This window comes from Corvus moneduloides, chromosome 6 (assembly GCF_009650955.1).
Source record: "Corvus moneduloides isolate bCorMon1 chromosome 6, bCorMon1.pri, whole genome shotgun sequence".
In the NCBI taxonomy this organism is placed as follows: Eukaryota; Metazoa; Chordata; class Aves; order Passeriformes; family Corvidae; genus Corvus; species Corvus moneduloides.
This window is the reverse complement of record NC_045481.1, coordinates 55,322,960-55,338,922: the sequence shown is the minus strand read 5'-3', so window position 1 is coordinate 55,338,922 and position 15,963 is coordinate 55,322,960. Positions and strand designations below refer to the sequence as shown.

The window sequence follows — 15,963 nt, the reverse complement described above, 5'->3', positions numbered from 1 at the left end:
TTAATTTAAAAAGTTTTCTAGATTTAGCTATCTTTCAAAGAAGCCCATGACTACACAAACACTAGTGATATATGTAAGTTAAAAAGCATTAATTTACCATGAATCAAAAAAGAGCTTTTTTTCTTTGGTATTCAGGATTTAGTTTGGGTTATTGTTTGGTTTGGGGTTTTCTCCTTTTTTAGGTTAAGGTTCTGTTATCTTTTAAAGCTCAAGGATAAGGGACCATATCCTCCTCACTGAAAGTTACTTCCTTAGCATTCTCTTACAAATTCATCACAAAACCACCAAACATTTTTGTTCCTTCTTTTGGTTAGGAAATGTTAACACGTAGCTGTAAGCAGCTGAGTGGAAATACATTAGCAGAGCTTTCCTGCAGTCCACACTATGACTGAGCTCAGATATTTACTCATATGAACTATACCACTCAGTGAGATTGTCAATAAGAGTTAATTATATAAAGGTTCCACTAGACAGTATGATAACAATTTTCGATTTTTTTTTTTTTTTCGGATGATTCTGCTTTTTGAGCTAGGAAAAAATACTTTAGAGGTAATAACATTTACTCTATTCAGTGGCTTTAAGAAATGATGAGCATGCTTCAGGTTTTATACAGAGTCCTGAATACTGGCTAGACTCTTCCAATTATAATTTTTTTTCTGGGCAAGCTACTTTCAGTGACAGGTAGCACATCATCATTCCACTTTGCAGAAAATGGAGTCTCTTTTTTATGCATTCACAAACACTCAAATGATATAAACTTGGGGTTTTTTACTTATTGGCTGCTGATACATAAAATGCAGGACCAGCTCCTATTGTGTTATTGTCTGGCTCCCATTAGCATGTTAATATAAATAACAAATTTCAGGGGTATATCGGGGGTGAGCTAAGACACCCCATTTTCAGGAGGTTCTGTTCTGATATCAAGCTTTCATTACCCTTAAGAATTTGGATACTCCAGCATGTGAGGGGAGAATAGTAGGAAGAGTGCCTCATACTCAGCATGATGACGCCATCAACTTTCACTGGACTATTTTCAACATTCAGGTCCAGGGTTAAAATCTGATTTATTGATGTAGCATGCTACCTATGGCTCACCTTGGAAGCAGGAAGGTCCTTCAAGAGTTTTTGTATGTTTATTTGCAAGATCAGAGAGCTGGTGTTCAAGGGTCGAAAGCCAGACAAAACTGTAGCATCCAAAGGGGAGACAAAAACCACCAACTGCAGAGACAGGACTTTAAATCCATGTGAGCAGTCGATAACAAAAACCACAAACCACAGACTTGGGAATTCAACAATTCTCAAACTCAATTCACTCTCAAGGCTGAATTATTCAGTACACTTCTTTTTTTTTTTTCTCCTGGTAGAGTTTGCAAAAGCTGTCAAGGAAGAGATTGTCAAATTAGAAGGCAAATCAGAAGAGATGTGTTCTCCTCCCTCTTTTTCAAGTTTTAAGGAAGCTTTCTCAAGATAGATTAAAATTGCATGTGACAAGCTGCAGCACGCAGAGTACTCTCTATTAACAATGTGAATGGTATAAAGATAAAGAAAAAGATGGTAATCTGCTATAAAGAGGTCATGAAAGTGGTCCATCATATCAAAGAGCTTGTATTCATGTTAAGCTGTTTGCAGTCTTCTGGGCAGTATGTCCTACTTTGAGCCTGCAACTTTTCCTTAGGCAGTAAAGTTTTCTCCAACGGCAACACGGGGAAAACAACAACTGAAAACGAAAAAAAGAAACCAAAAATCCCATTGATGAGCTGCTGTCTCGGTTTTGAAAGACAGGTGTCTGCTAAGGAAGGCAGAGGCCCCCCTCGAAGTGGCAGATATAACCCCTTTTCCCTCCAAGTTATTATATTTTGAAATCAAGAGCCTTTAGGCAAAGATGTGGGAAATAGGAATAACAGTTCTTTACTATATATATATATATATATGTATATAACCAGTCAAACAAAACAACAACAACTATGGCAGTAACAACAATCACAAACCCAGTGCCAGCCTTCTCGGCTGTCGGGCCCTTTCCCCTCGGGTGCAGTTCCGCTCGCAGCCGGCAGGGGCGCTGGCGGCTCCCGGTGAGCCGGGCAGGTGCGATGGTTCCCCCGCGGCTGCAGGGGGCGCTCTGGAGCGAGCTCGGGAAACCCGCGGCTCTGGTGCCCTGGGATCCCGGGAAGGATGGAACAAAGGCTTCACAAACCGCTGGGCAGCCGATCCCGGACTCTCAGGAACAGCAGGCTGAAACAGCAGGCTAGAACGGCAGGCTGGAACGGCAGGGACGGACGCAAATCCCGGGTGGCAGGCGAGATGTATCCAGATGGGAGAACCCCACGGAGGCCCAGGCAGGCAGGGCGAGCAGGGCTACAGCGTAGCGAAAGCTCGAAGCAGCAGCGGGGCAGGGCAGCCACAGCCCGGTCTCCAGCAGGGCAGGGAAAGCGGCTTTTGGGGTCCCGGCGTTGTTTCCAGCAGGAAGAAAGAACGGCCAAAAAGAAAGAAGCAGCAGCTCCTTTCTCTGCAGCTTCTCTCTCCGGACGCTCAGAGCGAACTGACTCCACACCCAGGTGTAGACAAAGGAGTAGCCAGGCCCGCCCCACTCCCCTTTTTGTCTTTCTTAAGTACAGCTATTTGTCCCCTAGCAACATGCATATGGGAGAAAATTCCTTTAACAGGAAAAAAAACTAAGACTAAACTAAAACCCCAACATTATCCACCCCGAATTTTTTCCCATACTAACATGTTACATGAAACTTAACTTTTTTAACCATATAAATCTATGCATTACCCAAATTATATACAAATATACATGCTGATACTGATACAAGTACAGAGCCATGGGTAGTTCACCCTAAAACAAGGTCCCCTTGAGGTAAGCATCGGGTCTCTCCATCCTTTTGCATCACCCACCAGGTGCAACCTGGTCCCTGAGCAAAAACAACCCCACGGATGGGTTTGTCTTTGCTCAAGGCAGACTTTACCCAAACAGTTTTTCCAAGCATACCTCTCATGTGCACCACTGGAACCTTATCCCCGTCTGTTGTTTGTAGGGGTTCAGATTGGGCAGGGCCTGCTCGGCTGGTGGAACCTCGAGTGTTAACTAACCAGGTGGCTCTTGCTAAATGCATCTCCCAGTTTTTGAAAGTCCCCCCACCCAGTGCCTTCAAGGTGGTTTTAATCAGTCCATTACACCGCTCAACCTTCCCAGCTGCTGGTGCATGGTAAGGGATGTGGTACACCCACTCTATGCCATGTTCTCTAGCCCAGGTGTTTATAAGGCTGTTCTTGAAATGAGTCCCATTGTCAGACTCGATTCTCTCAGGGGTGCCATGCCTCCAAAGGACTTGCTTTTCCAGGCCCAGGATGGTGTTCCGGGCAGTAGCATGAGGCACAGGGTAGGTCTCCAGCCACCCAGTGGTGGCTTCTACCATTGTGAGCACATAGCGCTTGCCTTGGCGGGTTTGAGGCAGTGGGATGTAATCAATCTGCCAGGCCTCCCCATACTTGTATTTGGACCATCGCCCACCATACCACAGGGGCTTCACCCGCTTGGCCTGCTTGATCGCAGCGCATGTCTCACAATCATGGATAACCTGGGAGATACTGTCCATGGTTAGATCCACCCCTCGGTCTCGTGCCCACTTATAGGTGGCATCTCTGCCCTGATGACCTGAGGCATCATGGGCCCATCGAGCTAGGAACAGTTCTCCTTTATGTTGCCAATCCAAGTCTATCTGGGACACCTCTATTTTCGCAGCTTGATCTACCTGTTTGTTGTTACGATGTTCTTCATTAGCCCGGCTCTTGGGGATGTGAGCATCTACATGACGGACCTTCACGGATAGCTTCTCTACCCGAGTAGCAATGTCTTTCCACTGCATTCTATGATGATACTCCTGCATTCTTTCTTTGTGAATGAACCTTTCTCTCACACTCATTAAGAGCCGCTCCCAAAGAGAGAGAGGCCCTGGCTCCCTCACAAATATCTGGTCCACACCTGGGTCCTGGGTCAACGATCCCAGATACCTTGCCTCACCACTATCCAGTTGCACACTTGTGCCCATAAGGTCCCAAACCCGAAGCAGCCAGGTGGTATAAGGCTCACGCCCCCTTCGCACAATGTCGTTTCGCATAGCACGGAGACTGTCGTGCGACAGGGACTCAGTGATGACTTCTGGCTCCGGCTCTCCTGCTGGTTGTGAGGGCCCTGGTTGCCCATTATCATTAACTGGTCGTACTGATTTGGTCTTATACTTCCTCCTTTGCACAGGGGCGACTGCTGCTGGCTGTGGTTGTCCTTGTGGTTCAGCTGAAGCCTGGACGGTTGTAACATCCGTGGGTTCCACTGCTGCACCATCGGACTCACCCTCTTTGGGGCAGGGAGAGGGTTTTTCACTAGCTGAGGAGGTGTATTCCCTTAGCAATTGGCATATCTCCTGGCGCACCTGGCCCATCTCCTGGCACATCTCCTTGCGCACCTGGCCCATCTCCTGGCATATCTCCTGGCGCACCTGACCCATCTCCTGGCATATCCCCTGGCGCACCTGACCCATCTCTTGGCACATCTCCTGCATCCCTTTTGCCAGTACCCCCAGCCAGTTTGGGTAGTCCATTTCTGAGGTGGACTGTTGGGCAGTATCAGTCTGTGGGGCGGGATCTCTAGTGTCTGGGGCTGTGGCAGGCTCTGGCTCTGGGGTAGGATCTCTAGTGTCTGGGGCCGTGTCAGGTTCTGGGGCAAGATCAGGCTCTGGGGTAGGAACTCTACTCTCTGGGGCCATGTCAGGTTCTGGGGCAGGATCTCTAGTCTCTGGGGCTGGTGTCCGGGTAGATATCCAAGCCAATCTCAACTTATCCTTGAATGCTAAATAGAGTAGGCCTATCAGCAGCAGATGGTTAGTATTCAGAGGGAATTTAAACCCTTCGAAAATTGATGGGGTGGGCCCAAAGAACTGGTTGAGGGGTTGGGAGAAAACTTCCCCTGGTGTCATTTCCTCACAGAAGGTACCATTGTTAACATAACCCCAAAAACATGTGCTCAGTGTGTGATAGCTGTTTATCCATGTGCCCACATTCCGGAGGAAGTTAAAAACCCATGAATTCCTCACCTTCTCGACCCATAACGCAAGCTGGATAACAGCAATGGTAGCCTTAGTCAGAGGACCCATATTCAAGTAAGGAGCTGCAAAGGGGAAGAATATAGCCACGGCTACATGCCACCCGAACCAGGGTAAACTAGACCACATAGTGCTGCCTAACAAGGTTCCAATATCCAGCACACAAAATAAAGTTATCGAGGAACTGTTATTCCTTTTTCACCTCTATCTCTTAATGCCCTCAGGCCCCACGTTGGGCGCCAAGATCTGTCTCGGTTTTGAAAGACAGGTGTCTGCTAAGGAAGGCAGAGGCCCCCCTCGAAGTGGCAGATATAACCCCTTTTCCCTCCAAGTTATTATATTTTGAAATCAAGAGCCTTTAGGCGAAGATGTGGGAAATAGGAATAACAGTTCTTTACTATATATATATATATGTATATAACCAGTCAAACAAAACAACAACAACTATGGCAGTAACAGCAATCACAAACCCAGTGCCAGCCTTCTCGGCTGTCGGGCCCTTTCCCCTCGGGTGCAGTTCCGCTCGCAGCCGGCAGGGGCGCTGGCGGCTCCCGGTGAGCAGGGCAGGTGCGATGGTTCCCCCGCGGCTGCAGGGGGCGCTCCGGAGCGAGCTCGGGAAACCCGCGGCTCTGGTGCCCTGGGATCCCGGGAAGGGATGGGACAAAGGCTTCACAAACCCCTGGGCAGCCGATCCCGGGCTCTCAGGAACAGCAGGCTGAAACAGCAGGCTAGAACGGCAGGCTGGAACGGCAGGGACGGACGCAAATCCCGGGTGGCAGGCGAGATGTATCCAGATGGGAGAACCCCACGGAGGCCCAGGCAGGCAGGGCGAGCAGGGCTACAGCGTAGCGAAAGCTCAAAACAGCAGCGGGGCAGGGCAGCCACAGCCCGGTCTCCAGCAGGGCAGGGAAAGTGGCTTTTGGGGTCCCGGCGTTGTTTCCAGCAGGAAGAAAGAACGGCCAAAAAGAAAGAAGCAGCAGCTCCTTTCTCTGCAGCTTCTCTCTCTGGACGCTCAGAGCGAACTGACCCCACACCCAGGTGTAGACAAAGGAGTAGCCAGGCCCGCCCCACTCCCCTTTTTGTCTTTCTTAAGTACAGCTATTTGTCCCCTAGCAACATGCATATGGGAGAAAATTCCTTTAACAGGAAAAAAAAACTAAGACTAAACTAAAACCCCAACAGCTGCAGTCTTGTTTTTCCTCATAACCTTCATTCAGACAATTCATTCATTATCCACACCCCTTCAACTCACTCTGGAAAACACAGCTGAGTCCCAGTTGTATCAGGACATTCGCTGTCAGATGCATACTCCTAATCCTCTAGTACAGCACAGCTTCTAGTGACATTTGATGGCATCTCAGAGATTTGACACACTTCTCCTCTGCTCAGTGCAAGAGAGACACTTGGCTCTTCCTTCAGGACCTGCTGTGAGAAAGCTACCTACTATCATTCAGAAAACCCCAAAATGACATTTTACTCATTCTGACATGGGAACAGCTTACAGGCCTCCTGCAGAGGAAAGGACAAAGATCAGTACTATCTAGCATTTAACACTGGTTTTATGCATTATGTTTTTAAAATCTGAGCAGATATCAATAAATGACATGTGATTTCAAACAAAAAGCCCTAAGATTTTATAAAAGCCATAATGAAATTACACTACTATTCCTTCTTTCCTCAAAGTACGTAATTCTGATCTCAACATCTTCAAATGACTCCACATTATTTCCTGTACTCAAGAACAGCTATTTTTTCATGTTAACATCATCAAAGTGATGATACCACCCTCCCTTTAGTTAGCACTAATCTGTTTCCATATGATGTCTAGAAGTCAATGATGAGAGAAAGCCCAAAGCCACATACCTATTTTCTAACTACCCTCCCCTTAAAAGCATTCCTAAAATCTGTGGAGAGTATCTAACTCATCTCAAGAATGACACTGCTCAGAAAAGCATCATCTCAAATAAAACCTCAGCTGTAGTTACTCAGATTTCCATTTCTTGTATGTTTACCTAAGCATTTTCTACTTTTCAGCAGCAGAAAAAGATATATCCATCAAGAACAGAAGGGTAACTGTCTGTATGAAGGAGAGTGAGGCAGAAAGTCTGGCACAGCCAGTAACAAAAAAATTTTTGATAGATGTATCAATCTTTGAGCCTACAATGGCATTTCCCTTCTCCAGCCTGGACTGCAGGTGACTGCCTTTGGCAAAATGGCCTCCTTTAACCACAGCAATGTTCTCCTTGTTCTCTGACTTTTGGTGCTACTCTTTAATTACAGACCCTCACACTTTGATTTTTTGGGCTAAAAAAAATCTTGTTAGTTCTGTTGCTTTAATAACTTAGTTGCTCTATGTGTTTTCTTGATTTCCTGAAATACCCCTGGCCTCCCTACTTCCCTTTTGTTAAAGAAAAAGGTACTCCCATGATGAGCTGTGCCCAAATGGGCAAATCCAAGTCAGGCAATTATAAATACTCAACACAGATACTTGATAAGCTCTGGTTGCAGCACAGCCATCATAAAAATTCTGGTGCAAGCTGCCTTACTTTCTTCCAGAAATGCATTTGTTTCATGAATGTCTCTGCTTTGAAGGTGACTTCATTGCCAGCAATCCTTGTGTTGCTGCCAGAACACTGGGGAAAAGCTTTATTTCAAGAAAAGAAAGACGAACGTGTCAATTGATGATGACAGAACTGTTGTAGGTCAAACAGTTAAACTTATTCCGACTCTGTGTGCAGCAGGCTTGGGGATTTTTTTTTTCCTAACTTCTGAGTGCACTGTATTATGCGAGGGCAGCCTGAGCTAAACAGAAAAAAACCCAGACTTATTGTGATCAGTACAAATTGTAAGTCTCAGGATAAGGTTAATAAGATCATCCCACTGCATCACACAATGACCTTCCAGGACCAAAGTTAATTAGTGCAGCATTCATTAGGGATCTCAAACATAACATAGTCCCCTCAACTGGGAAAATCTGCAGTCGACACAGGAGTAAGCTCAACACAACGAGGAGTGCCTGCAAGAAGAGAAACATGCAATCAGTGATAACAAAATGGCAGATATAACCTGGTTTTCACAAACAGGCTCAGGAAGGAAATGTTGCACTTGCTTTGAGACACAGCACATTACATTTACTGCTGTTACCTCCAGAGACATCGGCATTTGCTTACACAGTGCACTTAGAGCTTTGGAGAATAGATGCCTTTGTTTACTAGCAGTGATGTCCAAATAGTTTCATGGTCTCTCCTCCACCAGACTGAAAAATTTCCATCTCCAAGCACCTGTATTAGAAACATCTCAGCACGTTTAAATTGCTGCTATTTAAAAAAACAAAGCAAGATATTTCAGTTATAAGAGAAGGATAAAGAAACTACCACTTCATCACCAGGCTGCCCAGAGATCACTCTGCAGCAAGCCTCAATCCCAAGGTAGCAATGAGCTTGTGGTCCCGCAGGATAAAAAACACACTCTGGTAAATGCATTAATATCACTTCGTAGTTGATATATTTGTCTGTCCTGGACAGAGGGCAAGCTATAGAACAGCACAGCCATCTTGGTCAGGGCCAAACTACCAAAATATAGCCAAATAATATATAAAATAATATAAAAACTAAAGGCAAATTGTACAGTAATTCAAAATCTGGTCACACATGATCACTGGACTTTGACTGTACTTTACAGGTATCTGTCAGTAGTCCTTGATAGCTCCTCTGTCCTCCCTCCTCTTTTGACGTATCACCAGCATTAGCCTGAACCTGATTTTGTGTTACAGATTAGAAAGTTTCTAATCTCTAAGGAATTTACATACATATGAATAACCTGATAGCCCTCATGAACCTGCTTTTCCCTAAAAGACATTCTGGTATCTGTAGTTCTACCAAGTTCTATAAAATTTGCCCCTTCTTCACTGCAGCAGGTAAAGCGGCAGGACTGCTGAAGCCTGATCCTTCATTTCAGAGAAAGCGCTCTGACTGACAGTACCTCTTAAGAATTGTCTTTCTCCCTGCATGCTTGGCGAAACAAACAAATCACATTGGTTTTTCCAGTGCCAAGATGAATATTTGTGTGGCATTTATTGAGACTAGTAGAGAATTTCACGTGATTAGATGTGAAAACATATACCAATGTCATCAAAATCTCTGTCCCTCAAAAATATGATCACAATGCTAACAACTGTAACAGCTACATACTATTTTGCTATCTATTATTAATTCTTAACAACAACAAGGCAGCATGAGTGAGTCACCTGACCACTGGTGGAATTATGCCTGGCTTATACAATCATGTTTTACAGATATTGTTTTTCTATTGAAAAGGGAGGGTAAAGGGGGGAACACCTTTCAGACATAAGCAATGTTGCCAAAGCACTAGGAGGCAAGTTATACTAGTAAACAACTTCTCTCATTAATATCCTCTCCTTTCCCAGAATGCATCTTATTTCGATGATATACTTTTTTCTTTAAGAAGAAGAAAAGCTTCTACTAGAAGATGATGCTATTTCTAGAACCGTTATCAGCAGTCTTTAAACAGTAGGCTGAACATCCACACCAGTCTGAACTTTCTGAGCTCATCGTGGCCTTTGATATTTGCTTCAACTATTATAAAAGGGAGAGAGAGAAAAAGAAAATGAAGTTAAATGGAGCAGCCAGTTCTCAGTTTTTCCCCTCATGACACCCACCAGCCTCCCAGCCTACAAACCCAGAAAGCGAAGCAGCACCTTACGAATCTCCTACTTGTCAGGATAAACATGCCTAATGGCAGACATCTCCTCAGCCCCCACCTCCTGCCGTCCCCTCCAGCTATGGCTGGGTCTCGGGTGCCTGAGGTTTCTCAGCCGTGCTTTAACTCTTTTTACCCCGTCAACCACCCGGGCCAAAATATGAATCTGCTGAATGAAGATCTCCGTTCCGCCCGGGGTACATCTCTAACACGCTCTCCTCCCCGGGTCCCGCCTGCGAGGGCGCGCGTTCCGGATAGCGAGGCATTCGCGGTCAATTAGCCGAAGAACGGGATCGTCTCCGAGCAGGAGCGGGCACCGAGGCACAAGGGCACCGGGCACGGGACGAGCCGACCGCGGGCCGGCGGCGGAGGGCCGGGCCTGCCCGCCACGGGGAGGAGGGGGAAGGGGCGCTGTCCGTCAGGACCCGCGCCCAGGACCGTCCTCCGCCAGCCCCTGCGCCGCCTCTGAAGTTTCCACCCGCGCCCGCTCCGGACGAGCGTCTGCGCTGGGGGGCGCGGGCGGCGGGCGGGACGCGGCCGGGGCGCGGGGCAGTCCTGCCCCCGGGGCGGAGAGGGGCGCGGCGGCCCCCGCCCGCTCCCTCGCCGGCAGCGCTGCGCCAGCGCGGCTGGGCGGCCGCGGAGCCGGCGCTCCCCGCCCTCGCGTTCAACTGGTGGGACCCCCGGCCGCCCCCGGCCGCGGCACCGGGGGGAGCGGCGGGCGGCCCGGCCCGGCCCGGCGGGGCGGGCGCCGCCGGCTGAGGAGGATGCGGGCGGCGGCGCGGCGGCTGCAGGCGGGCGGCGGGCAGCGGCGCGGCGCCTGACCGCAGGGCTCCGCTCCGCTCCCGAGGATGCTGCGGGGCGATGCCCGGCGACAGAGAGGACGAGATCTGCCAGAAAGCGCTGCAGCTGCTGGCCGAGCTGTGCTCCGTCGGGGCGGTGGAAAACGAGAACTGCCGGGATTTCATCTACTACCTGCGGGACAGAGCCCGGCCCCGCCTCAGCGACTCAGGTACGGTCGCCGCCCTCGGGGGCGCGGGCACCGGCGGCCTCCCCCCGGCCCCGGCTGCGGGAGGAGGGCGAGCTGCCCCGAGCATCCCCGGGCGGCCGGGAGCCGCGGGGCGAGGCCTGCCGGCGCGGCGGGGGCTGCCCGGGAGCGGGCGGCCGCGGAGGGAAGGAGGTGGCGGGGGGATGCTCCGGGGACGCGGGGCTGGCGGGGCTTGCCCGGCCCGGCCGGGGGAGGACGCCGGTCCGGGCTCGGTGCCGCCAGGTTCGGTTTTAGCGCCCGGCGCTGGGGGAGATGCGGAGCCCGAGCCCGCAGCGCTCCCCGAGCCCGCTCCGGGTGCGGCGGCGCTGGGGGCGGGCGGGCAACTTCGCGCGGCCGCTGCCAGCCCGGAGCGGGCCGGAGCCGCCCTGCCCGGCGCCGCCGCGGCTCTGCTGCAGTGCCGGGGGCCCGGGGCTGCCCTGCTGCTCCCCTGGCCCTCCCAGCGCTCGGGGTGAAGCGCAGAGGCGCGGGGGGCTCGTAGCTCGGTTTAACTGGAACACGATTTAACCCAACTCCCCAGTTCCCAGTTCTGTATGTCACAAGCTACAAAGACAATTCCTCGCATATCTGTAGCAGATGGGGGGGCTGTAGGTCTGACAAGGTGTACACTGGGTGGTTTTCTGCGTGTATGTCAGGATTACGGTTTCCGCATCATGGCAAAACACTCTTACTTAAAAACTTTAACTTAAGGAAGCTTTCTCATAAGGAAGCTGAGCTCCAGCTGCACAAAATCGTGAAAAGATTGAGGACATGTCTCTGGACAGAAGGGAAAGGCAAATTGCAGTTTAGAGTAGCAGCTTATTGTATTTATTTTTACATCATCGAGTTGAGTTTGCTCAGTATGAGGAGAAATTTAGAGAGTTAAAAGAGAAGTTGATAAACGTTTGCAGTACTGGGAAGCCTTGCTGTTAGATCAGCCGGTCATCACAAGACTCTATTCATTGCTTCATTATTCTCTGAAATAAATCACTCCGTTTAGCATAGGGCAGTCTAATGACACTCTGTTCTTAAATATTTTTCTGTAATTCGGTGAGTAACACTCAGAGTGCAACTTCCTGACAAATCCTTGGATATGCTGAAGGACTGGAGAAAACAACTAAAACTAAGTAAAAACATACTCGATGGGGGAAAAAGATGTGCTATCACAATAAATGAATAAGGAATTTTCTGTCATTCAGTTCGCTTGTAGGCAAAGCTGTTTGCAGCCATTCTGGCTTTTCACTACTTAAAATATTCAAATTGGAGTGATTCATGCAATGTTTGATAAGGATTCTTTAAAAGTAGGCAAATTTAATTGTTTCGTTCATATAGGCAGATTTAATTACTTTGTTCATATAAGCAGTAATTTTTGTGACAGACACCTGTGATTTTCTGTAATTTTCATTTACTAAAGGATCAATCACATATTTGTATATCAGGTCATGGCTCCAAAGACATCTGTTTAAATCAGTCCTCACTTTGGATACGAAACTACTTGAAATGCATATGGAGACTTTAACCTCCGCTACTTGGATAACAGCTTTTCAGATTCCTTTCAGAAGCTACCTGCTTTTTTTTTTCCGTCAGCCTCGGGCAAAAAGAGTACCTGGCATCTGTTTGGGAGTGATTTTAAAACATGGTGTGCTCAGTAAAAATTTATCACCTCTACCTAAAGGTGAAAAAAAAAAAAAAAAATTTAAATGTGTGTTTATTTCTACCTGTTTTGCTTGAACTGTTATTATACAACAGCCTTCCGGTGTTGTTGCAAACCTGCTCGATTACACAGAGCAGCAGTCCCTAACCTTCGCCAGCCAATGTGCAACAACAGTGAGCAATTATGCTGCAGGCAGCATCTTCCCATTGGCCTCAATCTGAACATTTTTATTTTTTGCAGCTGCAGCCAGTCTCAGAGGGTCTAGCGGGCAACACGCTACCCATAAGCCCTGACTTGGAAAATACTTCTGTGAAGGGGTAATGTCAGGAATTTGTTAATTTACCTAGTCTCATATTTCTTTGATTAAAATATATATTATCCTAGTAAACTGGCTGTTCATGTGGTTTGTTTAGCTGGTCCTTAGTTGTGATGCTGTGGGCTGTAAGAAGGCAGGGCACATGACTTCCAAAATGAAGCAATACGATTCGCAGTCAAAGGGCAGTAAGTACACTGACCAAACCCTGCTTGCTTCATGTAGTGAGTTTCATTGACTTAACAAGGGCAAAATGGCCTTAAAAAGCCTTGACAGCTGATCTGTTCCCTTTCCAGCCACTAGTGGCCTAAACATAGGGATGTGAAGAAAAGCAGTGCTGAAGGACAGCATCTCCTTGTCAGAACCCGGCAAGAGATGAAGCTGTCCTTGTTCCTGCCCCCCGAGGTGTGATGGGCTTTAGTCAAACTGAGTAACTTGCTCTTAGGCCACCCAAAAGTAAAAATGTCTACACCATTAGAATGGAGAAAAGTGCATTATTAGGTACATGATTAGGTATTTTACAGGAATTAGTGCATGGGGCAATGCTTTTAAAAGTGTTTCTGAAATAAAGTTGCCACTTGCCTAAACCCAGCGACATGGTGGATACAGACAATTCTGCAGCACATTTGGTTGAAGCCATTCATGGATGTTGGCTCTGTGCCCCATCAGGAGTTGTTAGAAAAACCAGCCCCTAACTGAGGGAGGGAGGGAGCTGAGGGGGGCTGCTGAGCCTGATGCCAGCGTTTGTCTCCAAGCTCAGCCTCCCGGCGCCCCTCAGTCCCAGCACTGAGCAGCCAGATCCCTGGAGATCCACTCCTCTCCTGCCTGACATCTGATGCGCTTGGCTCTGTGGCTCCCTGCCATCTGAGTGTTTGCTGTGTGACTCAGGCCAGGAGGGACTGGATGCTTGTGGTGTGCACCACATCTTTATTTTTCATGCAGTTTCCCCCTGTTGTGGGGAGTGCTGCACGTGCTTCGAGCATGAGTTAAGGGCTAATGAGATCTGGGTTTAATGCGCTGGTCAACTGGATTTAAAGGGTGACACGAGTGAGTCAGATTTTAAAGCTTTTCAGAAAACTGAAAATGTAAATTAGGCATTTAGTGAAAAATCTTCAATTAGTTCAGTAAGAGTTATATGTCAGAGCAACCTTGAAAATCCCAATAGGCATCCTTAAGCATTTAGATACCTTAATAAGCTGACTCTTTTTCTGTTCCATTGTAAAATATCAATAATATTTCTGTATCATAGAAGGGCTTTATGAGGGTAAATTGTAAAGTCTGAACACATCAAGTATGTAATACATTCATAAAGGAGAGTCAGATAGACCTCTCAGAGGACCTTCCAAGATCATGGAATATCACCCCATGACACCAGATAAAGCAAATATTGTAGAGGAGGAATGGGTGTTGCTTGAGCAAAAGAATTCATTGAAGGAAAAAGAAAAAAAAAATCCAAAAAACCAAAACAACAACAACAAAATCATGAAAGCAGAAAATCTTAATGCAGAGACTGACCATTAAAAGAGGAATTAAGACAAAAAGCTGATTATGAAGGTAAAGGTTATAAAAAAAGTCCAGGCCATTAATCATAGTGTACTTTCCTTAATTTTGTAGTAGAAAAATGAATAGAAATAAAAAGTAAACTTTCTGTTGCTTTGGATTGCACATCTTGAGGATGAGCCAGCAGGGTCTTAAAATATTCTTAATTACGTTGTTTAAAATTGACTAATAGATGCTAAAACAGAATACATCATGAATACTGTGGGCATAGTGATGGCCATTAGGCATGAAGTATTCTACAGGTCGTAAGTATGAGATCAATATTGCACAGTGACAGAAAGCCAGATTTTAGTACTTGATGGAGGTAAAGATAGTTGATAGTCAAGAAATTAAAAAAATTTGGGAGTGGAAATATGATGGATATTGAAGACAAAATGTATGACAGGCTGCAGTTACGGTCTTGAGTGGAATTTAAGGATCTTACGAATCAGTACTTTATATTTTGATGTGTACTTTCAATTTCACGACAGAGAAAAGCACAAAGAAACAAAAAGCCAAAGAGGTATAAATGTGGCCTCCCAGCCCAGGGGTTGAATGTGAGAGCCAAGGTATTCTGTGGAGAGTGTTGTTCCAATAGACTGGTCATTCCCTAGAAATCTAATACTTGCAGTTAAGTCGAACCTCAGAAAGTTTCCCTTTAATTCAGAACTGAGTTTAAAAACAAAACCTGTCTTCAAAAGGTGGTTTGATTCCTTAAAAAGGTATTTTAAAATTTTTATACCTCACATTGCTTCCTGATTTATTCCCACCTCATCCCCCAAATCTTCCAGGAGCATATCAAGCTGAAGATTTGCATCAAGACGCTAAGTGCATCTAGATTTATCTAGATAAAAAAACATTTGGAAGTTGTAAAGACATGAAAAACATTTAAGTGGGTGAAATAACTTCCAGTTTGTTTTTTATGTTTATGGTACTGACTGTGAGCCATTGCTTTCCATATTTTTAATTTTCTTTTCCTGATGGTATTCAATGTCTCCTGCTAGTGTGAGACTTCATAGGATAGAGGACAAGCATGATTCATATGCCCTCTCTTGAGGTCAGATTAATGAACACATGTGAGACCCAAGTTCCTTTGGGTTTCAAGAACCAAAACGCTCCTTCAGGAATTTAAAAAAATAAGGTAATATTATGTGTTTTAGACTAAAAATAGGTATTCTTTTTCTCTTTTGAAAAGTCAGAAACAAGTTTGAAGAAGGCAAAACCAATTACTTCCTGTTGCTTGAATTCTAAATTGTTCTGCTAGTTTAATTTCCTCTAAACAAAGAGGCTCTCAGAAATTTTCCTGTCATACTGGAGGAGTTTAATATGTTTTTTTTTTTCCTTGGAAATCTATTTTAAACAGATAGCTAAACTTTGAAACAAATTGTAGAAAAGAGCAAATCATGTTCAAAGAGACTACCTGTGTGCTTAATAAGGGCTTGAAACTATAATTAAGGTAAAGAAATGTAAGTAAAAATGAAGATTTTCATTTACTGTAACTGCATATAACTTTTTCCTAGAATGTAGTTTTGTTCTTTTTATGGGTAAGATAAAGATGTTTAGGTGTTTAAGTTGTGATTTACTCTTCAGAACCAGAGAAAAGGAAGACTACAAA

At 46.3% G+C, this 15,963-nt stretch overlaps 1 protein-coding gene and 1 long non-coding RNA gene across 4 annotated transcripts in view; one reads left to right on the top strand and one right to left on the bottom strand.

Annotated features, from left to right (window-relative positions):
- Window positions 1-1,045: 1,045 nt before the first annotated feature.
- On the bottom strand, window positions 1,046-10,347 carry LOC116446047. Its single transcript, XR_004241010.1, has 2 exons — window positions 6,355-10,347; window positions 1,046-1,717 (listed from the first exon to the last, which is right to left on the bottom strand). It is a non-coding gene; the product is annotated as an uncharacterized LOC116446047 (long non-coding RNA).
- Window positions 10,348-10,602: 255 nt separating this feature from the next.
- The window catches only part of SYT9 (synaptotagmin 9), a 66,870-nt gene continuing 61,509 nt past the window's right edge, over window positions 10,603-15,963 (top strand). For all 3 annotated transcript variants that reach the window (XM_032112059.1, XM_032112058.1, XM_032112060.1), the window contains exon 1: window positions 10,603-10,830. In XM_032112059.1, the coding sequence (XP_031967950.1) occupies window positions 10,683-10,830 (148 nt within the window). In that variant the 5' untranslated portion in view covers window positions 10,603-10,682. The remainder of the gene's footprint in view (window positions 10,831-15,963) is intronic.